The sequence below is a fragment of the Cucurbita pepo genome, chromosome 4 (genome assembly GCF_057944985.1).
Source record: "Cucurbita pepo subsp. pepo isolate OVF chromosome 4, ASM5794498v1, whole genome shotgun sequence".
NCBI classification, from domain to species: Eukaryota; Viridiplantae; Streptophyta; class Magnoliopsida; order Cucurbitales; family Cucurbitaceae; genus Cucurbita; species Cucurbita pepo.
The window spans coordinates 3,785,522-3,809,777 of NC_141801.1; the positions used below are offsets into that span (position 1 = coordinate 3,785,522).

A 24,256-nucleotide genomic window follows, 5' to 3' on the forward strand; every position below is an offset into this window, starting at 1 on the left:
CAACTCAACCCATAACCCAAAAATAGGAATTCTTGGGCACCTCCATCCTTATATCCTTTGGCAAGGACTCCGTCATGAAAATTCTCCATCTTAGTCCCCTAAAGCTTAAGGAAGGAAAAACTTACCCCAATTCTTACTTCAAAAGGAATTTCTAAAATTAGGCATTCTCCGAGACTTATTGGTCTTCCAGCTCTTGTATGGAAATATTTCTTGGAGGTGCAGAAATCAAATAGGATGGATGAGAAGCGACAAATTTGCGTGTAGCCACGAATTAGAAATTCATGCTTCCTCGAGCACCTTCAATGCGGGATTGAATTGGGTACGTAGGTTAGGAGAATTTTTAGTACTCGGATTCCTTTACCAAACTCGTAGATAATCTTATTTAGAAGGTGTAGAAATAAGTTTCAAAGAAAATGGTTGACTATAGCTCCCAAATTTAGAAGAAATATGAGAAAGGTATACCCAAAACGTAAAGACTTGTAACTCGTAACTCGAGACTGATGTTACCTCGATATTTGATTCTTGTTTCAAATAAAAGTTCCCATTTCTGAATTTATAGAGGGAGCTTAAACAAACATTGAAATCTCGAGAATCGTTGTGAACTTGATATTGAGTCTTCTAGATTTGTTGTGAAAATATCTTCTCCGGTTAGAAGCTCACCGACCTTCATCTTGAATTCCAACTGTTGGATTTGATGAGTTGTGTATCCTCTAAAACATACTTAAAATTGGTACAGATATAACGGTTGGATAAAATGATATCATTAGTTTTGTGCACGCTGCCACGGTAAAATATCTGATTTTTTTATTCGATGGCATTATCGTGATTTTCATGAACTTTAAGGTATTATTAATTTGCAATTTTTGAATATTTTATTATTTTTTTACCCCATTAAAATTTCGAAATTTTTGAAAAATGACATTTTTGCCACTTAAGCTTACTTTTTCTTTTCAAAGGCCATCATACTTAAAACCCAAGGATTCCTAAAAGTAATTCTTAAGAAATGTCTAAGATTGCTACTTATCTCGTCGTTGGTGTTTAGGACCTCAGTTCTTGAGCTTTCGATACCCGAATCATTCCAAAATTTCTTTGACACACAGTTTAGGTGGGGATAGCATAGTGAATGATAGCCTTCTCCTCATCCATGGGAGGTAGCTAGCAAATCTATCCCATAGGTCATGTAATCGCCCAAGATCGAGGGCTCTACCCCTAGTATGTGCCAGCTCCGCGGACTACCCCGTATGATCATCACCTTCTCACAGGACGCATCCATCGTGCATGGAAATCACTAACTACCCGAAATTCACTAAATTTTGATTATACCTTCCCATATACACTTCCAAATTTTGCTGGAAAACTCATCCTTGCCGGAATTCACTAAGTTTCTTCCACAAAAACGCAGAATTTGACCCTAACTAACCTAAAAACGCAGAATTTGTTTCCATAGGCAACATGATGTAGGACGTATTAGCTTTCGATTTCATCATCAAAAGTGCTCAACTTAATTTTCTAGAAGTAAAGAAAGACTCAATTTTGAAGAAAAATGGACGGTAAGTAAGATCCTTACCCCCAAATCATGGACGAAAATGATTTTCTTCTTCAATTGGACACGTTCTGAGACTTGTTAGCCTTCGCAGTCTTCTATAGAAATGTTCCATGGAGGTGCAAAAATTGAATGGGATAGTTTCTCTTAAAAATGTGTGTAGGCTCCGATTGAATTTTCGAGCTTCAACCTTCTTCTTTTAATGGCGGACCGAATTGGGAAGCTGTGTTTGAGGCATCTTCAGCACTTGATTCCTTCACCAAACTCGTGGGTAATCTTATTTAGAAGGTGTAGAAGCAAGTTTGAAGGATAATGGTGAACTACGGCTCTCAAATTTGGAAGAAATCTGAGATCAAGAAATCCAAAATCTCAGTGGCTATAACAACTCACAGTTGAAGGCTCGATTTTTGCTCCAAATGAAATCCACTACTTCAGGCTTTATAGAGAACCTTAAACCGACATTAAAACTTCAATATTATCGTAAATGTGAGGTTGAGTTTTCTAAAATTTCTACCATAAATATCCTCTCCGAACACTGGGCAACGAACCTCCATTTTTAATTATTGTCATGGGATTCAATGAGTTGTGCCTCTTTATAATATATTCAAATTTGGTGAAGATCCATATTTTTCGTAATTTCTCCGAAGTTTAAGGATATTTTTGTCATTTTCCATTTTTCAAATGTTTTATTATTATTTAATGAAAACTTTTAAATTTTTTTAAAAACCTCTTTTACCTCTTGATGGTCATTTTTCCTTAAAAAGCTAAAATATAATATACATTACATATATTTACGTTATATTAAAATAGAGTTCATAGTTAATATTTTAAAAACCAAATAGGGAAGGTGCATAAAAACATTACAATATTGATATATAAACATTATAAGAATAGTAACTTAAGTACATCCAAATGATTTGAGGATAAATTTTATTGTGCGATGGACAACCTGAGATTAATATGATAGTGATAGTAGATTCTAAACAAAACAAAAAAAAAAAAAAAAAAAAAAAAAAAAAAAAAAAAACATGTGCATAAATTTCAAACCTTTTAAGTGTAGAAAACATGTGGGAAAGCTGAAAATGATGAATAAACAATAGGGATATTTGGTCTAGTGGTATGATTCTTGCTTCAGGTGCGAGAGGTCCTGATATCAATTCACGAAATGCCCCCATGATTCATACAAGATATAATACTGATCTAGTCACAATTGTGCTTAGTGTGGAAACTCGATATAAGGGACCCATGCTTCAGAGCTCGTTACCAAGTAAGTGTATACATTCCTAAAGTAGAAATGCTCTATAAGACAAGAGATCAGTATTTTTATAATGATTCCATGTTATTCTATTTTCTTTAAAAGATGGAGTGTAAACCACTATTGAGGGCGAGAGCATGCAGAGCCTTGCACCTACGTGGTTAAATTGCCTAGATGTCCCTAATAGCCTAGTAGACCTCCACAACATCCAAGAATGACAAAGGTAGTCTCCAAGCTGTTAGAAGTATGTATGGTGTCATTAGTTTAATGATGCCATCGGGGCCTTTGCTACCCTTTCCCCTCTAGTACCAGTATTTGTGGAGCTAGGCCGGTTAGAGTAGTGCACCAAGGTGACTAGTTGCCCAACTTTGTGGAACAGTCAAGGCATTAGACTTGCCCTGAGGGGGGCATGGAACCATACAAGTTGACTCAGTAGCTGGCAAGTATAGGAGGTAGCTCCCCCAACCTTGGGTGACTATATGTCCTATGGGAAGAGTTCACCAACTTACCTCTTACGGATGATGATTAAGCTAGCACACGCCATATTGTCCCAATGAGAGAGAGTTTTAGGAGGTAGCGCCTCAAATAAGGACACTGGTTACACACTACCTAGGCAAAACAAGCTACCCTAAGTCTAAGAACAAAAAAGTAGTTCACCCCATAAATGAAATTTGTCACCCAAAAGATAAACGACACCAGAAATAGGTGAAAAACTTCCCTCTTACCTAGAGTAGCTACGTTAGCAGCTAAAGTATTGCTCAAAACTTTAAGGCATCCCAGATGCTCATATAGCAGTAGAGACTGGACCAAAACTTCCTAGAGCAGAGTATAGGTTGTGATACCTATTAGGTTAAGGATGCGATAAGAGCATACAAGTAGGTTACGTATTGAGTATTTTTATACTCGCACATTTTTCCATATTTTTAGGTGTTTGCAGGCTATTGGTCGAAATGGAGGAGCATTCGAGAATTACACAGTACAAAGGGGATCATTTTAGAGCGTCCGTCCATTTCTATATTGTAAATAATTTGAATGACGGTCTTATAATTGAATTTTATTTTTATCTAAATTTGGTGTTGTTGTCTTAATTTTAATTTAAATTTGATCGGATTTTCATCTTTCATTTTATTCTACTTTTTCTTTTATTTGCCTTTGACCTTTGTCTTTTAGTCACGACCTAAGATTCAAAACCTATGAAATTGGGTCATGACGTAAAATCTATTAGAATAGTATGACATCTAGCTGGATTGAACATCATCTATGAAAAGTTAACTAACAATCCTTCCACAAGGCCACGAGTCACTTTGAATCTAAGGGGAGCGACCCCATCTGTCTGCCAAGTATACTAGGTCAAGTCATGTAGTTTCACCCTCCACTCTCATATGCAACACTCATCATGAGTCAACTACTTGTGTAATACTAGGTCGTCACTTAAGATACATTTACGAAATTGCGGCCTCAACCTTTGTCCCATCGTCATTTTCTCATGATCATACATATGTATGAGGTCCACAGTTAAAAAACTTAAAAATGACAAGTAATCAATAAAGGGTATTTGATCGAAGAAGTCCTTCGAATCCTCTAATCCATTTCCAATGTTTGACTTTATATTTTAATTATTACGAGACAAATTAGTTTGGTCAAATTTGACATTTGGTCTAGTGATATAATTCTCGTTTAGGGTGCAAGAAGGTCAATTCTCGGAATGCCATCAACTTTAGGCCCAGTTGAGAGTTAAAGTTGAAAGTGTGTACTACATGTACACGATATTTTCGTACGTGACACCTCCAATACAAGAAGAAGAAAACGGCATGAGGAGGTGGAGGGAGAAGAGAGAAATTTTTTAATTTATCATTATTTCATTTACCAAAACTATCGTCGAAACGTGTTGCAAAATAGTGCGAAGTGATGATAAAAGAACCATTTTCACCCATCGTTAAGTGTTAATGTCACTTGCACGTGGTTTCATTAACGTCTTATTCTTCAATGATTAACGTTCAATAAGAACAATTGATTATATTAACAATTTCTATGAAGAACAAATAAAATAAATGAAATAATGATGATACACTCAACGAACAACTGAATATGAAGCCTATGACAAGGGTATTTGGTCTAGTGGTATGATTCTCGCTTTGGGTGCGAGAGATCTCGAGTTTGATTCTCGGAATGCCCCCCTTCTATAGAACTTCATCTGATACAAAGGACTACCTCATCTAGATAGAATTGTTCATGATCTAAATCCTTAATAAAATGTTTTTAGCCCCCGAACTCCTGGAAAAGATAGATTTCAAACTTGAGAGAAAAAATCATATCGAGTGAAAGCTAAATATGATAAAATTCAAGAAAAGGGCATTTGGTCTAGTGGTATGATTCTCGCTTTGGGTGCGAGAGGTCCCAAGTTCAATTCTCGAAATGCCCCTTCTAGAACTTTTTCTTATACAAAGACCTAACTCATCTAGATAGAGTATTCTAATTTTGAATGCATTGTACTTCTAAAATGTTTTTAGCTCCAAGAAAAGATTGATTTCAAACTTGAGAGATAAAACCAGATCGAGTGGGAGCTAAAAATGATAGGTGGTCAAGAAAGGGCATTTGGTCTAGTGGTATGATTCTCGCTTTGGGTGCGAGAGGTCTCGAGTTCGATTCTCGAAATGCCCCCCCACAACTATATCAAATTGCGAAGCATTGTGAAGATTATTAGGTTTTTAAACAAACCAGATCGAGTAGGAGCTAAAAATGATAGGTGGTCAAAAAAGAGATCATTCACACATGGATGACAGTTAATGAATCTTTTTATCCTTATTGTTCAGGTGAGGGAATGATTCAAGTGAAATATCATGTGTGACTTAGTGTCGCTTAGCACCGGGCACCAGGAGCCATTGATTCTTGGTATAGTCTAGCAAATAAATTCTTGGTCAAGTTTTTTCACTCACTAGAAATGCACAGTCGTTTGGAAAGATTCAAGGAGATGCTTATAAAATGTTCTCGCCATGGAGTACCACATTGTATCCAAAATGAGGAGAAATCTAGGGAAGCAGACACGAGAAGTACTTGAACTTGATGCATTGACCTCTATCAACATTCCATTAGTTTCGGTGCCTAATATTCCACAAAATCTAGCCTTGGGACAAGGCTCAATGACTAAAGCACTAGTCCAAACTGCAATTGTGATGACTCAACCTGTAGTTGAATCTTGTGTATATTGTTGAGAAGAACACACGTTTGATCAATTTTCAAGTAATCGAGCTTCAATTTTTTATGTGGGGAATCAAGCAAGTCAACACAACCAGAAAAAGAATCCAGTTTCAAACATTTATAACCTAAGGTGGAGAAACCGTTCAAACTTCTCATAGAATAGACAAAGCTCATACAATCAACAAATGTCACATAAGGCAAATCACCCTCCAGGTTTTGGACTACAAAATCAAATGGCATATGGTTCTCAACAAGCCACGCTCAACACATACCGGGAACATCTTTTGAGAGCCTAATGAAGGAATATATGGCCAAGAATGATACTATGATACATATTCAACAAGCATCCTTACGAAATTTAGAAGTTCAATTGGGTCAATTAGCAACTGGGTTACGAAATAGACCTCTTGGGAAGTTGCCAGCAAATACAAAAACGCCAAACACAGAGGGCAAGGAGTAATAGAATTGAGAAATGGGAAAGAAATACCTAGCAGGGGAGGTGGAATTGAAAAACACAGTGACAGTCACTCCCAATACACCGCAGAGAATGGAGGAAAATGCTAAATAGGAGCATGGCAAAAATTATGCCAAAGCATAACCGTCTCCTAAAAAGCAACCTCGTGTCCCTAAAACATTATCAACAGACAGTAGTGAAGAAGAGAGCATAACATACATGTCAACACCTCCTTTCCCACAAAGATTAAAAAGAAATAAAGAGGAAGCCCACTTCGAGAAGTTCATAGATATTTTGAACGAAATTCATATAAACATACCACTCGTGGAGGCTTGAAAGCAAATGTCAAATTATGTGAAATTCTTGAAGGATGTGCTCACGAATAGATGTTTGAAGAATTGAAGATAGTGGCACTAAATGAAAAGTGCAATGAAATGTTCAAAAATAAGATCCCATGAAGGAAAAAGATCCAGCCTCATTCACTATTCCCGTATCAATGTAGAGAATTGTGTGACTTTGGGACAAACATCAACTTGATGCCTCGATCCATTTACAAGAAGTTAGGGTATAGATGACTAATGGTCAATAAGTACAATGGATTATATTAACAATTGTTATGAAGATTAAATAAAATAAATGAAATAATGATGATACATTCAACGAACAACTGAATATAAAGCACATGACAAGGGCATTTGGTCTAGTGGTATGATTCTCGCTTCGGGTGCGGGAGGTCCCGAGTTCAATTCTCGGAATGCCCCTTCTTATTATAGACAAAGACCTACCTCGAGTGGTACAATATTGATTAGAAATTAAAAATGATGTTCAACAGGGAGGGCATTTGGTCTTTCGTAAGCATCACCCACAACAATTCAAAAATGGAGAAAGAATTATAATCAAATTGAAGTCAAATCAACTCAGATTTCAAGACAACAAGAACGAACGACTGGTGTGAAAGTACTGCGGACGGAAGATACAAGGCGCAAGAAGGTGGTATGACCTCATTCTATGAAGAAGAGTTCTACTTGTGAAAGTACTGCGGACGGAAGATACAAGGCGCAAGAAGGTGGTATGACCTCATTCTATGAAGAAGAGTTCTACTGCAAAAAAGGAGGAGAGATTCTAACAGAGAAGACTATAACTCTTTAATGTCTTATACGATTAAGATTCACTCTTTAATGTCCAAGGGCAATTTATAACTACCGTAAAACCCAAAAGATACAATAAATTCATACACGTCTTATAACATATCATAAACATTTTACCTGTCTTTTAATAAACATTTTAATTTCTGGCAAAAATTTAATACACAAAAGTAAAAGTAAGTACTTTGGTTTAGGTGTTAGAAAGCAAGTCCTTTCAACTATGTGTCGTTTTGAACGTAAAACATTGTTCACCTCACAAACTCACAAACTCTAAAGAAACGAACTCTCCTTCTCAAGCTCTTTGTTTTACTTTCTACGGTTTGTCTCTTTTGAGTATGGAGCAACGTAAATTTGCACACTTACTTTGTTGGTCACCACATCATCAATAACACCATCATCATTTGAAATATCATCTCGAAGCATCGGAGAATCTCTTTTTTAAGAATGGACGGTGAATAGCTCTCTTCATTGATTGGTCCTACAAATTTAACTCTTTAACATAATCCAAACATTTGAAAAACTTTCCCAAGTGGACTATGACAGACATGTTTGTGCTTGATGAAGCATAGTTTTGGTTGAATTTCTTTTTTAAAAGATGTTGCAAAATAACGATAAAAGGAACATTTTCACCCATCCTGGCATGATTTTACCCAAAGAAAGCACACTCTCAATAATTACAATTAATTATATTAACAATTTCTATGAAGATCAAATAAAATAAATGAAATAATGATGATACATTCAACGAACAACTGAACATGTAGTTCATAACATGGGCATTTGGTCTAGTGGTATGATTCTCGCTTTGGGTGCGAGAGGTCTTGAGTTTGATTCTCAAAATGCCCCTTTTTCTAGACTTCTCTTATTACAAAGACCTCCCTTGAATGGTACATTGTTATTTAATACCATTGTCAATGTAGTTCATGATAAAATGTCTTTAACCCCCACCCCAGAAAAGATAAATATCAAACTGGAGGGAAAAAACCATATCGAGTGAGAGCTAAAAATGATAGGTGTACAAGAAAGGGCATTTGGTTTAGTGGTATGATCCTCGCTTAGGGTGCGAAAGGTCCCGAGTTCAATTCTCGGAATACCATGGAAAAATAAAACTTCCATCGAAGAGAAGCAATGAAGTTTTCATTCTAGTAACTGCATCCAATCTCTAAAAAGATCTAAGTTTTCATTCTAGTAATTACATCCAATCTCCAAAAAAAAAATCCCAATTGTTTCGAACTTTATCTTTTTAGAATGCAATCTCTATGAATAGGATCAAACCGTCATACTCATTGGAGAAACAAAAAAAAAAAAAAAGATGCATTTATGTGCCGAACTCATCCAACACATGGAAGAAACTCAACAGGTTTGATTGAGATATGTCATAATGAAGCTGCCCCAGGTCCAGAGTTAGACATAAACCTAAAACAAATGGATGGGTGTACAATGGAACTTATATGTAATTCACATTCAACAACGCACTATTTAAAAAAAAACGTTTCGTCTTAGAACATTCACGAAAGTAATGATTCAAGTTTTCAAACTTTAATTGGTAATAATTTAATTTCTACCCTTTTTAAGAATGTTGTCAAGATTGATAGCATTTCTTAGATATATATAAATTGATAAATTGATCAAGGACTTGTGTTCATAAAGTACGAAAGCAATGTAGATTTTTTCACCCTACGAATAAAATCATTACAATTTTCAAAATATATGGACTAATTAAATTGTTACATACTAAAATTCAAAGGCTAAAGTGTTACAAAAAGTATAACCACGAGCCCAAACAATGGACATTAAGGTAAGAAGCTAATAACTTTAGAGGCACAAAGATAAAAGAAGAAAAACAAATATCAAGGCCGTTAAAACTATGATGATAATGTTCTTAATATCATTTCATACGTTCCATTCTCAGCTTAAACATGAAACATGAATAGAATTGATTACATCGATTAAGTTTTACCTTCCTACAAGATTTTTTTCATAACAATTTCCACTAATTGAAGTTCTATGATCCATTAACCTTGGAGTGTCCAGTACACTAATATACATGCTTTGTAAACCAAAACTTGTTAAAACAGCAAGTCAAACATCTTTAAAAGTGGTTACCTTGCCGAGCTATTCCCTTGCTAGTGGGCTGCCATGTACTAAGTCTACATCAACCAATCCCACATAGGAAACTGAGACGTGATTTGTAATATTTGTCTTCGAACATCACTTTTCCTACATTTCAAAGCTAAACAACACCGTTTCTTAGGACCTAAATCACCAAATATATACGAACAGCCAACATGAATATATATATATATATATATATATATATCTACATCCTATCTATTCCGGGTAGGGATTCCTAAGTGAGTTATTTTGGTCCAATTTTTAGCCAGAGATTTTCAAAAACTGGTTCAAGTGATAGATAGAATCATGAAATGGGAAAAATGTTTAAATCACATCGTCAAATCGAAGTTATAGCAACAATCAAAACCAACCTCTGTTTCTGAGTCCCCCCTTTTCCCCTCCCAACAACAAGAGAATAATCACAACCCTCAAATACAAATCTAAACCAATGTACATAGGTACGTGCTGCCAAGGTATAAACACAAAACAGGACATGGAAGTTGGATATCAGCAAAAGCTCAGATGGGCAACTGACATATTTGCACAACTAGAAATATGCCTCTTACAATTAGACGTTGGAACCTGATATTGCAGACACCGCAGCTTAGTTTTTCGACTTTGAATGCTTTATGAGCCAGTCAATAACAGTGTCGATATTGGTGGAGTTCTTGCACGATATCATAAAGCAACAGACTTCTCTATCAGTTATAGACTTCAGTCCCCTGCAACGTGAAGAATCGTCTTTAAAAAACCACAGGAACTGCCTACAAACTACTTGTAAACAAGCACTTATAGACATTTTACTTTATACGTGTTCATTCATTTGACTTAACAATGGAGATTGATATTGAGGTGGGGATCAAGCAACATCATTGCAGAACAAACGAACTCATTGTTATTAGTTCAAGGTTTCTTAGATTCAACTTACATTCGTTCTGTGAGATCCTGCTTGGACAGAGCTCCTTGTTTGTCAATCTTGTTACCCAATACCAGCAAGGGGATTCCATTCAGTGAAGGCTTACTCAACAAGTCATGCAGTTCACTTTTTGAGACAGACAAGTTCTCATAATCAGCAGCATCCACAACATAACTGCAAGACAAGAAGTCAGGAGTACTCTTCAACCAACTTTTTTCAGCACTGGATATCGAAATTTTCAAACACCATGCTAGATCATACGTCCGAATTGTTCGCAACTTACAATTTCTATATGGACCTTGTTATTAATGCAGAGACCATAACAAGTTAAAGAGTTAGGCAAGAAAGTTTAAGCAGAAATCCAGCAAAGTAAAGAAATTTTCCCAGTAAAAAAACAAGAATCACAGATCCAAGACTGCAGAAACAATAAAGTATACAACAAATATAGGTAACGTACACAATTGCAGAGACTGCACGGCAATATCTTTCCCACATACTACGGAACCTTGGTTGGCCTCCAAGATCCCAAAGCTTTATTGTTACATTGCCTTTTGTCACCTTCTTCATATTAAATCCTACCTGCAGATGAAAGGATACTTTGAAGAGAAATGCAAAAATAAGCTATTATGGTACAAAATAAGGCAACAGAAACAATCAAATATCAAGAGAATGGTATAATTCCTTTCAAAAATATTACACACCGTTGGGATCATGTCTTCACTGTATCCACCCGTCTGCAAATTAAAATCAGGAAGAGAAAAGATAAGCCATCAGCAGTAGCCGATATAAGAATATTTAACACATGGTTGGTTAGGAACAATTACTTACTGCAATAACATTTACAAGCGATGTTTTTCCAGCATTCTGAAGCCCAATCAGAGATAATTCCATCTCTTGCTTGAAAAAGAGACTGCAATAGGAAATATGATCAAATGTATCTTACCCCCCAGAGATGGGCATCACATGAAGAACCAAAGCAAACATCTCATCTAATTTAACCAAATCTAATTCTAATCTAAATTTTCGTATCATAATCAACAAAAATTAAGAACTAATAAGCACAAAAATTAAGAACTAATGATCTAAATTACCTTCTAATCAACAAAACAATTAACAAAATGAAAATATCATCATTGCAAACGCAATTTGACCAGTTCATTCATTGTTCTGAATTGCAGCCACCAAAATAACTACATTTTTTAGGTTATAATCAGAACTCATTCAAAATTGAAAACCTAATCGTCACCTCCCACGTTGGCCACGTTCTTGCAGAAGTATAACAAGGAAAATGATAATCAAAACACATCTTAGCGAGACAAAACAAATCCGAACAATACAGCACAAGGCATTATTAGAACACTAAACTTCATAAGTTCCAAAAAAAACGAAATAAGTAACGAATCGATGCAGTAAATGGCCATCATTTGTATAATTAATGAACCATCAGTTTCGGAACACAGTAGGAGATAAATCATCTATTATCCAATTTAACCAAAATAAGTTGCCCTCTCGCCCATTAATATTCTTAAATTCCATACAACAGAGACGTTAGAAACCAGGGGAGGAAATTATCAATTTCCATTAGCTAAACGAAGGCCAAAAACAGGTTCCACCTCCATAATCCTCTCGCTCACTAATCTAAATGATACGAATATTATCAATTGCATAATATTCATATAGCATAACGGATATCAGATAAACAACCAATAAAAAAGAATTCGATAAATTTCTTTCCATTTCCTCTAAAATTTCAATCGCCAGTTCCAACATACCTTCGAAGCCAGTTGAGAAAAGCTTCCCACAACCCCATCGCGAACCAAAATGCTCGAGAGACAAAAACTTCTTCTTCCTCTTCCTTTTCTCCTGTATCTTCGTTCTAGGGTTTCGATCAACCTGAGAAAATCAGTGTGGAAAGCTTCGCGTTTCTTCCGCTTCTTCGCTGCAGATCAGAACGCCAATTTGGCCGTCGCCTTTTTTCAAGCTCTTCAGAGAGAGAGAGAGAGAGGGATAGGGAGAGCGAAAAAGGGAAGAGAGATAGATGATGGATGAATTTCGAATTATAATGGGGAATGGTTTATTTTGGAATGACCACGCGCCAGTTCGAGAGAGTGGTGAGCGTCAGCCATTTATATTGGCTTTTGTTAACTAAGAACGTTGTTTATTGGTCCGTGAAAAACACGCGCGTAGGGTTGAGAATGGGAGTAAAAGTTGTTAAGAAAACGACGTAGTTTTAGAAGGTTTGGATAACAATGGGCAGATGGTTGGTTAAAAATTGAATTGTGAAGTTGTGGTCTTTGGAAAATGGAGGGAGAGATTTAAAATGGTGTAAAAAAAAATTATTTATTTTTTATTATATTAATCAAAATTGTTTTTTTCTTTTTAATATTAATATATTTTTTTAATATTAATATATATTTTTTATTCTAATATTTATCTTGAGGCAAGTCAACTAGTGTAGCTAATGCCTCACATGATTGGAAGTTTGTCGATGAAGGATTCATATTTAAATATTGTTCCACGTCATCGTAATTAATTAAGGAGTGTATTTTACTCGATAAGATATGTATTTATTTAGTTTTGGTTGAGAATAGTCGTCTTAAACGAGCATTAGAAAATATCCTATCAAATATTATTATTGAACTTTCACACTTGGGTCACGTGGTGTGATGTCCCACATTGGTTGGGGAGGAGAACAAACCACCCTTCATAACGGTGTGGAAACTCTTCCCCTAGCAGACGCGTTTTAAAGCCTTGAGGGGAAGCCCAAAGAAGACAATATTTGCTACCGGTGGATCTGGGTCGTTACAAAAAAATCATTGTTGTGGGTATTATATATAATGAGTTTGTATAAGATTGTACCACAAAATATTTAATTTTTTTTTTATATATTCATTAATCGAAAAGATAGTATTTCACATGATAATCATATCTGATTCAATCTTAACCTTGAATGAGTTATGAACACTTGACAGTGGGGTCCCACCCTCTCAAGAGCTTGAGAACGACTTCATTTATGATTGAATCAAAAATAAATTGTTTATTAAATAATTAGTGATACTTAAAATGTAAAATGTAATTACAAGGGTAAAATTGACTTTTGACCAAACTGTAATTAAAAACAATCTGAAGAGAGACTTCCTTATAATTATTATATTAATGGACACAATTTGTCCTACCGTGCATATGAGTGCAAATTTAATTTTATAGTTGAGTGGCTATAATAAATAATCGATTAATTAAATAGTTCAAATTAATAGTTAATATATTAAATAAAAATAAAGAAAAATATATTTAATTTAAAGGGTTTAAATTGGTGTTTAATATATTAAATATTACCCAGAAAGAATAGCGGGCGTCAATGAGTGTAAGTAGCATATCGGAGCTTTTAAACAAGTTTTAACTTATTTTATTTATATATATATATGTCTATGTTATGCTTACGAGCTTATTATGGTATATGATGTATATGGGTATCCCGTGAAAACTTGATCGTCGGGTTGTGTGCTACTTCAGGTTGCTAGAGAGTTTAGTAAATGAGTCGTATTTGACTGAGAGTGTGTCTTACAAACAAGTTTGAAATCTAAGAAAATGGTCGTAGGGCATGTCACCGAATTAGTCAACCAAACTCCACAGAAACCTGACTATCGCATAGTGTGCTAAGTTATCAACAATGATTATTCTTGATCATCAGGTTGCGTGCTATTTCAAACCGCCAGCAAGTTCTATAGACGGGTCGTATTTGACAGAGAGCGAGTCTTATATACGACTCAGAAATTTGAAGTAGGTATAAATAGAGTCATTAGGTAAATTATAGGTTAAGATACCTTAAGACCTATAACAATGCCTAATTACCCAAAACTTCGTTGAGAATCGAAAAACCTACACCTATGAAAGGATGTCATCATTGGTAGCTATTCAAGAAATGGACGGAGTAGAGAGCTTAGACCGAAACTAGGATAGATGATCCAAGTTTATAAAATGAAAGGCGGGTTGGACCAAGAACCCGACCCATATCAAAAACCTTCAAAAGGAAGGTTAATTATAAAAACGCAAGTATACTGAAAAGATAATTAATGTACTAGTAAAAATATCATTGTCACTAGTACAAAACTGAGTTTTAACGACGGGCAACTTATGCCGTAAAAGAAAACAATCTAAGACACATGCTTGAAATCATTTTGCACGTCATCATAGTTATTGCCACATCATAAAAAAGTGCACGTTATTGTAGCCTACAATGACGGTCAATGTATGATATTAAAAGTCAATGTTTGTCATTAAAGAGCATCCTATATGACAATCAGTTTGACATTAAATGCCAATGTGCCTCGAAATCCTATTTCTACAGCTCAATAGAAGGGCTAAATGTTGAAGATGATAAAACGTTTATCTAACAACCCGAGGCCACCCTAGTATATATTGTCTGTTTTAGCCCGTTACGCATCGTTGTCAGCCTCACAGTTTTAAAACATGTCTACTAGGAAGAGGTTTTCACACCCTTATAAGGAATGCTTCGTTCCTCTCTTCAACCAATGTGGGATCTCATAGCTTCTCGTATATTCATGATATTGCTTTCACATAACGTTCAAATAAATTCATTCTCGGGGGTGAATAAATAGAAACTACTACTATGATCTCGAACGTAATTTCGGGATCAACCTCAATAAATTATAGCATAAAGGGCTTGGTATAGGTTCGTAAACCACTATGAATATTTAATCGATCTGAGACCACACATAGAAAAGCTCGATTAACATCCTCCTCTCTCGAGGTTGGTAAAAAAACATTAGGGTAGACAAATATTTATACAAAAATAAAATTTTGTGTATGCAAATCAAATAAATAATTTCATCTACGACTCATTAAAGACGGAATCTACTTCTTATCCTAAGAGATCTTCAATTATTTTCTCCTTCAAGCACCTGAGTGTTCGTCGAAGCTTCGAGTCGAAAGCCGTTTTGTTTAAAAAAATAAAAAAACGGGCTCGTTGTATATGTCAAGTTTTTAATATCCTTACCATTTTAGTATTTGTTTACATGAAATACACGATCAATATCATGGTGTCGTTGATAATTGTTTATACACGTTCCAAAAAATTTAATATTAGTAGGCAGATAATTATTGTTAGATGAACACAACTCTCCAACGTGGTATAAGAGTCATGCCCTAAACTTAGTCGTGCCAATAGATCGGTAAATCCTCAAATGTCGAACAAAGGACTCCAAAAGAAAAAGAGTCAACCCTCTTTGAAGGCATAAATTAAGAGGAGGTGTTGGATGGTAAAAGTCCCACATCGGCTAATTTAGGGAATGATTATGTGTTTAAAATCAAGAAATATTCTCTTCATTGGGATGAAGCCTTTTGGAGAAGCTCAAAGCAAAACTATGAGATGTTATACTTGATAATATCATATTAGGGTGGAGAGGTGTGTTGATGTGAAAATTATAAATTTTTTATAATGGACTAATTAAAACTTTCCATTAATATTTTTGAAAGATTTTCCGTAGGTTTCTTCCGTTCAATTTCTAATTCCGGAAGGATGAGTTGAAAATTTCTGTTAAATTCGATAATCAAAGGCAAGTGGGGCATGCAGCGTAATTAAAGCTATTGTTTCCAAAGATTTCACTTCACACGGATCATTTCTCTTCCGTCATCGAGTTGCGAAGACTGAAAGGGCACTGCCTTCTTCGCCACGAATCCGACCTCCATTAAAGCAAATCCAACAACTCCGTTTGTTTTTTCTCATTCAGAGAATAACAGCGCCCTTCCTCCTAGCAGCGACGGCGGCGGATTTCTTTTTATACGAATTTGATTCATCCTTTTCACGAATTTAGCTTCGTTTTCAATCTGAATATTGGTGATTTGTTTATTTTAATCATCTGGGAATGCCTTTCATGGAGGTTCAGAAGTTGGGTTTGAGTTTGTTTTTAGGGCTTGTTCTTCTTCTGCTGTCTTTGGTGCCACTGTCTGTGGCGAAGTTCGTGGTTGAAAAGAATAGTTTGAGGGTTACATCGCCTGAGGGTTTGAAAGGTACCTACGATAGTGCCATTGGGAATTTTGGCATTCCTCAATATGGAGGTAGCATGTCTGGGACTGTGGTGTTTCCGAAGGAGAATCAGAAGGGTTGCAGAGAATTCAGCGATGCTGGGATTTCGTTCCAGTCGAAGTCTGGAGCTCTCCCTACGTTCGTTTTGCTCGATCGAGGAGGTAAATTTTGCTTTTAGATTTAGTTTTTGTTTATGGTGATTCATTGGTGGTTGAATTCGCTAATTGAACAATAGTTTTCATGATACTAGTTGATTTGTTTGTCTAGCTGCTGCTCGAGTTAGTTTATTACAGTAATGCTACATTTCGTTGACCGAGAAAATTCAGTTGTTTGGATCTTGAGTTTTTCAGGAGTTTTATTATATTGACATTTGAGAGGCTACCTAGTGTTCTGTTTTTGCTTTCTTGTTTTAATCTAAACCACCTCTCCAAGCTTAAGGTTCAGCTCTCGCAGCGATTAGCCCATGATGAGGAGATTTAAAGTGTTTTGTTTGTTTGACTTGAAACTGGAATTCTGGATCTAGAGAAAATTAGATTTAAAGAAGGTAGAGGAGAGGAATCGCCTGAGACTAAAGCCAAAAGAATGTAGATATACCTAAAGACAGAGATAAGTAAGGATAGATTGGCGGTGGAGGTGAATGTGGCGGAGGAGGCGGCGAGTTGGGAGGTGGAGGAGGAGAGTACAATGGCAGCAGAGGTGGAGAGTTGGGCGGTGGTGGTGAATTGTAGTAGTAAACAGGTGGGGGTGGTGAATTGTAGTAGTGAACAGGTGGGGGTGGTGAGAACAAGGGAGGAGGAGGTGGGGGAGAGTTTGGTGGTGGCAGTGGGGGTGATGAACGTACACAATACACCGGCGCTGGTAGTGGTGGCAATGGTGGGGGAGGAGAGGGCGGTACTAATTGACGTTAATGAGAACGATGGACGAGTTACAAGTAACTGGAGAAAGGTGGAATTGTTACTTAAAATCTATCATGATAACTTCTGGAAGAGGATCAAGAATCTACATGCATAATGAACTTCAATACCGCCCTCTTTCTACCCTTGAAAAGTATTTTGTTTTTTTAAGCCACAGATACGACAATTGAGCTTTTCATGCATTCGACCATACAATTTTGGCTGTTTTCTTGTGATGCAACCCACAAAAGGTTCCAGACTACTATATCGTTAGGCACACATCATGAAAAACTGAAGTTTGTGTTGCCAACAATAGTTGCAATTGGATATAATTAAACAAACAGTTAATGTCTCTCTTCTGTCCATATGTATCAAGTGTTGGGGGGAGGTAGGTATGGTATTCCTCTTTGGGATACATTTTAAAACAGGTATGAGATCACATATGCAATTTATTAATCTCAGCACTTACAACTTTGAAAAGCAGTATTTGTATACAGTTATAACTTTTTGTCCATATATCAAGAATCGGGAAGTAGAGAAATGTAATAGCCCAAGCCCACCGCTAACAGATATTGTTCTTTTTGGGCTTCCCCTCAAAGTTTTTAAAACGTGTCTACTAAGGAGAAGTTTCTGCACCCTTATAAAGAATGTTTCGTTCTCCACCCCAACCGATGTGGGATCTCACAAGAAAAGATTGATACCTGATTTAAAATTTTCATGAAGTTTAAATTTCTATTGAACTTTTTTATGTGGTTATTGACTTTTTGCTTTTTATGCTGGCTTCCAGATTGTTTCTTTGCCTTGAAGGTTTGGAATGCTCAGAAGGCTGGTGCTTCTGCAGTTCTTGTTGCAGACAACGTTGAGGAAAGATTAATAACCATGGACACCCCTGAAGAGGATGGTTCTACAGCAAAATACATTGAAAACATAACAATACCGTCTGCACTTATTGAAAAAAGTTTTGGTGAGAAACTGAAAAAAGAGTTCAGTTCTGGAGAAATGGTCAGTGTGAGTCTTGATTGGAGGGAAGCGGTACCTCATCCTGATGACCGTGTGGAATATGAGTTGTGGACTAACAGTAACGATGAATGTGGCGTGAAGTGTAACATGCTAATGGAATTCTTGAAGGATTTTAAAGGTGCGGCCCAGTTACTTGAAAAGGGTGGTTACTCACAGTTCACACCACATTATATTACTTGGTATTGCCCACAGGCATTCGTTCTAAGCAAGCAGTGCAAGTCTCAATGTATCAATCAAGGGAGGTATTGTGCTCCTGATCCCGAGCAGGATTTCAGTTCTGGCTATGATGGGAAAGATGTGGTGATTGAAAACTTGAGGCAGTTGTGTGTTTTCAAAGTGGCTAATGAAACTCAAAAACCTTGGATTTGGTGGGACTATGTGACAGATTTTCAGATCAGATGTCCAATGAAGGAGAAGAAGTACAACAAGGACTGTGCTAATGATGTTATTAAGTCTCTTGGTATGTTGGTTATTGTTGCATATTGTATTGGAGGATACACATCCAATACAGTAATGGTATTTTAAATTCGTTACTGACTTATGTTCAGGGCTGGATGCTAGCAAGATTGAGAAGTGCATGGGGGATCCAAATGCTGATACTGAAAATCCAGTTTTGAAAGAAGAGCAAGACGCCCAAGTCCGTGTTTCCTACAGACATCCTTCCCTTGCCTTCTTCAATATTTTATGTTTTTCGTTCATATTCTTAATTGAAAGCACAAGATTCTTATATTTATTTCCAATTAACTGCTATCTAGTCTTGCCTGACGTAAATCTTTTAGTAGGTTGGAAAAGGATCCAGAGGGGATGTTACCATATTGCCTACCCTTGTTGTAAACAATCGACAATATCGAGGTCTGTTCTGCTCTTGTTATGTGACCTTTGTTTTGGACAATTGCCATTTCTAACCTAAATGCTTGCAGGAAAATTGGTGAGAGGTGCAGTTCTGAAGGCCATATGTTCAGGTTTTGAGGAAACAACTGAACCTGCCATTTGCTTGAGTAGTGGTATGTAATAAATGATTTCTCGACTGTTTATCCATTCTCACCGTGTTAGACTTAACATCATTAGATTTGATAATTGATCATGACAGATTTAGAGACCAACGAATGCTTAGACAATAATGGTGGTTGCTGGCAAGATAAAGCTGCCAATCTAACAGCCTGCAAGGTATAAATCAAGATTATATGGCAAACCAGGCGTCAAGGTTTAGTAAATTAAATCAAGGATAGATTACATCAGAAGTCTAATACTCTGTTATTTCTTCTTGACAATTTTGATACACACAGGATACTTTTCGTGGGAGGGTATGTGAATGCCCACTTGTTGATGGTGTGCAGTTCAAAGGAGATGGTTACACCACTTGTGCAGGTAAAAGTTATTCATCTTCTTGTCTTTAATTTTAATATATAAAGAGGGAATTTATGATAATTCAAAACCATATTATATTTTTTATTTACACAGACTCATTGATAGAATGAAATTACAAACGAGGGGACAATATAGAAAGGCTCTCAGCCAAGGAAGTTACTAAACAATCTTCCAATTTGCAATAGAAAAGATAAGCTAAATGCCTTGTTTTTCCCTTCTTTTTATTTGTTTTAAAAATGAAACAGTAAGCTAAATACATTGTTGGAAGCATACAATTTATACCTAGAGATACTAGTAAAAATAAGGTGATCAAAGAATTTCCAAAAAGATCTGAACTTGTTGGAGACCCTGACCTTCCCCTCAAGCCAAGGACTCCAAGCGGCAATCCTAAAATGATTGAGCCAAATAATTTCACTTTCTTTTGAGAAGGCACCTTCATAAGTTCCTATGAATTTCAGATCTATCAGAAAAAGTTTTGACCCATTTTGTCAGCTAATATTTTGATTCTGCAGCCATACTAAATAAAAATATTATTCATTTTGGCTTTCAGCAAGCGGGTCTGCAAGATGCAAAATTAATAATGGAGGATGTTGGCATGAGACCCGGGATGGACATACATTCTCTGCTTGTACGGTTAGTAATCTTCATGTTTCGTTTATTTTTGTATTCTTTACCTCGAGTAGTAGACTCAGGGTTTCAGATTTAACACTTACCATTTTTAAGCAGGACCATAGCAATGCGAATTGCTCGTGTCCTCCAGGGTTTAAAGGTGATGGTGTTAAAAGCTGCGAAGGTATGGACTCTGAGATTCTAGGGGCTGTTGGGTTTTACACACATTTAATTTTGAATTATTGGAAAATGAAAAAGCTAACGTACAAGAGCTCAAGTGTTACTATTCTGAATCAAGAATCCCTATGAATGCATGTTTCATGAATGCTACCTTTTCTGTGGAGTACTTGCTTTTCTCGGTGAATTAGTCCATTGAGTTATACTAAAGAAGTTTAGCTATCCCTAAATTGCTTAGGGAGGAGCCTGTACTAGTACTTCTACTGTAATACAACCGATAAGATCATTGTGGATGAAGCTTAACATATTATTAATTTTTTTTTTCTCTTTTTAATCAGAAACTCTAGGGTGTTTTTGAATACAGTATATTTTTATTGTTGATCTAAAAATATGGAAATAAACAACTTCAAGCTAGCAGCCCTATTGATGCTCCTAGTGCTAAAAACTACATGAAAACATCAGCTAGGTTTTGTTAGTTGTTGAGGAGATGGAAAAGTTAGTGCTAGAAAAGATTGCATCCCAATTTTAGATGGATTACTTTCATTCCTCACGTATGGAATATGAAAAAGGTGCACGTTCTACTTTTTTGTTAATTTTTATTAAGGAGGAATGAGAAAGTAGTAAAAGTGGTAAAGAGCATCATAGGAAGTCAGGGACTAAAAGGATTTGCCTCACAAAAGAATTGAACACAAAGCTTGACATATTTTACCATCAAATGAAAATAGAAAATTTCATAAATCTTTTCTTTTCTAATAAGTCCAACAGCAACAGGGGCTCCTTTTCTTCTCTTACATATGTGAATATTACGGCAAATATCCATTTATGCAAGCAGAGTGGTTTTTATATAAGCAGCTATTTCTTCTCACTTCCGTGTTTTCCCTGACACTGACAAACAAAAAATGTGTTGGCATTATAGACTATTATTTTTCTTGGTGCTATTGTCATATTTTGTGAATCAATTCTTATGTGGACTTTTTCTTCCATACAATCTCTAGTAATTTAATAATTGAATGGACAATAAACCATGACATGATTTATGCTTCATAATGTGCATCTTTTGTTCTTTTCGTTTCTTTCAAGAGAAGCTATTCTTGTTCCTATGAAAAAAGAGCTGAAGTAGCTGGTGGTTCTTAATGGAATGTGATCTACTGACTGCCTGTGATTGCACATCTAGTTTAATTTGTAATGAAAACATATCACATTTTACACGAGGGGCAACTCTTCTGTTACAGGCATCTAAGATAATTATGTGATTTGTACTTGTTCGACTTCGTATCATACAGATATCGACGAGTGCAAAGAAAAGAAAGCCTGTCAGTGCCCTGAATGTAGCTGTAAAAATACCTGGGGCAGCTATGAGTGCAGTTGCAGTGGTGATCTTTTGTACATCAGAGACCATGATACTTGTATAAGTAAGCAGCATCTTCACGCATGCAATTCCATATTCCCCTAAACATTAAAGAAGACTTATTTTTAAAGCATGATTCCAAAAGACTAGCTTGCACTGCTTTAAGCCACAGAGCACAGAGCCTGTTCTTGAGCCTAAGACACCCATAAAGCATCCATCCCTGTAATGAAGTTAATTCTTTCTTGGAAAGGGAGCGCGAAAGATCTCGAGAAGTTTCCACCATAGTTGAAGAGTTGACTGTATTTGTAAAGAAGTATTAGTAGATGTAATGTTTTGGTGACATTTGCAGGTAAGGTGTCTGGTGGGAGATCTGCGTGGACTGCTGTTTGGGTTATATTGATAGGCTTGGCTATGGCGGCTGGTGGAGCATACCTAGTATACAAGTACAGAATAAGGGTAAGCTCATTGATATGATATCATCTAACTGACTTTGCTTATGCAAGTTTTAGCAGATTTATAGTCCTGTTTTGCTTCTGCAGTCATACATGGATTCAGAAATCAGAGCTATTATGGCTCAGTACATGCCTCTAGACAGCCAAGCTGAAGTTCCAAACTACGCCGGTGGGAATCGTGTGTAAGAAGGAAGACGATATATTAGGAACCTGTCGGTCTCGCTCACAGCGGAGTGTGGAGTGGTCTGTCATGTCGAATCGTAATCCAGTTAAGAGTTTTGAGGCAAGATGTTTGCATTTGCTGTAATATATGACAATAAACGATAAGGGTTTTGAGTTTGAGATGTTATTGTTAGATTATATGACATGCTTGAAGAGTTGGTTCTCTGTTGAATTTTTATTTGGCAGTTGCAGAGGACTCTGTCGATTAACGAACGTATGCCTCGGATGGGCTAAGCTAAGCATCATGCCACCACTGTAGTGTTTGTTGGTGAGGATCTTAAATGTGGTTTTGTAACTTAATAACTTACTTTTTTGTACCACTAATTTCAAAGGGTTAAATTGTTAAACTTCACATGATTTTCCCCTTTTCTTTTGGGGATATTACCTTCTATGGGGATAGATAAATGATTCAAACTTACCACCTAGTTTAAAATTGTAAATTCCAAATCCACTAATATTGTTCTTTTTGGATTTTTTCTTTTGGACTTCCGTTCAAGGCTTGAAAACGCGTTTGCTAGAGGAAAGTTTCAGGGTCTTTTGTTCTCCTCCCCCAACCAATGTGGGACATCACAATCTACCCCCTTTTGTTCTCCTCCCCAACCAATGTGAAACATCACAATCTACCCCCTTTCGAGGCTAGCGTACTTGTGGCACTCGTTCCTTTCTCCAGTTGATGTGGGACCACCACCAAATCCACCCCCTTTGGGGCCAGAGTCCTTACTTGCACACCACCTCGTGTCTACCCCCCTTCGAGAGACAGTGAGTAGGCTGACACATCGTCCAATGTCTGGTTCTGATACCACTTGTAACGTCCCAGATCCATCTCTAGTAGATATTGTCCTTTTTGGGCTTTCCCTTTCGGGCTTCCCCTCAAGGCTTTAAAACGCGTCTGCTAAGAGAAGGTTAAGGGTGTTTTGTTCTTCTCCCCAACTAATTTGGACATCACAAAAATATTGATCTTAGAAAGGGTGTTTTGTTCTCCTCCCCAACGAATTTGGACATCACAAAAATATTGATGTTGGTGAAAATGTTGGAGTCTCACACATTATAGAAATAAAAAAAAAAAAAAATGACACTTATAAATAATTAAACCTTTTCACTTTTTAAACAATTAGAGTACTTATCACGATTGCTAGAACGTTTATTCTTGAAGTTGAAAATTTAGTTTCATGGACTCTCAACTTGATGATCTTCTTGAAGAGTCGATTAAGTTTTGAACGGTACTTTATGTATTAATCCAATCATTTTTAGTGAACTTAGTCTTATATCGCTTGTTTGAGCTCATCGTTGCATAAACATTGAACATGTCATATTGTTAGGTGATGGAGCAACAATATAGAGGTGGAATACAAAATACAACGTCTTCCTCTTAACTATAAGACAAGATTCACGAACTATATTAAAAAGAGATAAGAAAAAGAGAATAAGAACAAAAAAATAAATAAAATATGTTGGCTCATCAAAGATTCGAAACCATGAAAAAGAGGAAGAATTA

The 24,256-nt window shown here is 36.3% G+C and overlaps 2 protein-coding genes and 3 non-coding genes across 5 annotated transcripts; 4 read left to right on the forward strand and 1 right to left on the reverse strand.

Moving 5' to 3' along the window:
* The first annotated feature begins 5,387 nt into the window (after window positions 1-5,387).
* Window positions 5,388-5,459, forward strand: TRNAP-CGG (transfer RNA proline (anticodon CGG)). The gene has a single exon. It is a non-coding gene; the product is annotated as a tRNA-Pro (tRNA).
* Window positions 5,460-7,139: 1,680 nt separating this feature from the next.
* On the forward strand, window positions 7,140-7,211 carry TRNAP-CGG (transfer RNA proline (anticodon CGG)). The gene has a single exon. It is a non-coding gene; the product is annotated as a tRNA-Pro (tRNA).
* Window positions 7,212-8,369: 1,158 nt separating this feature from the next.
* Window positions 8,370-8,441, forward strand: TRNAP-UGG (transfer RNA proline (anticodon UGG)). Its single transcript has one exon. It is a non-coding gene; the product is annotated as a tRNA-Pro (tRNA).
* A 1,541-nt stretch (window positions 8,442-9,982) lies between these two features.
* LOC111794034 (ADP-ribosylation factor-like protein 8a) lies at window positions 9,983-12,656 on the reverse strand. Its single transcript, XM_023676145.2, has 6 exons — window positions 12,399-12,656; window positions 11,455-11,536; window positions 11,328-11,360; window positions 11,084-11,205; window positions 10,639-10,800; window positions 9,983-10,432 (listed from the first exon to the last, which is right to left on the reverse strand). Exons 1-6 carry the CDS (start codon window positions 12,434-12,436, stop codon window positions 10,315-10,317), a joined length of 555 nt encoding a protein of 184 aa, XP_023531913.1. The 5' UTR covers window positions 12,437-12,656; the 3' UTR covers window positions 9,983-10,314.
* A 3,555-nt stretch (window positions 12,657-16,211) lies between these two features.
* On the forward strand, window positions 16,212-23,081 carry LOC111793282 (vacuolar-sorting receptor 3). Its single transcript, XM_023675104.2, has 12 exons — window positions 16,212-16,833; window positions 18,353-19,045; window positions 19,134-19,222; window positions 19,368-19,437; window positions 19,506-19,589; window positions 19,676-19,752; window positions 19,872-19,953; window positions 20,504-20,586; window positions 20,680-20,746; window positions 22,023-22,151; window positions 22,437-22,543; window positions 22,627-23,081. Exons 1-12 carry the CDS (start codon window positions 16,512-16,514, stop codon window positions 22,723-22,725), a joined length of 1,902 nt encoding a protein of 633 aa, XP_023530872.2. The 5' UTR covers window positions 16,212-16,511; the 3' UTR covers window positions 22,726-23,081.
* The last annotated feature ends 1,175 nt before the right edge of the window (window positions 23,082-24,256 follow it).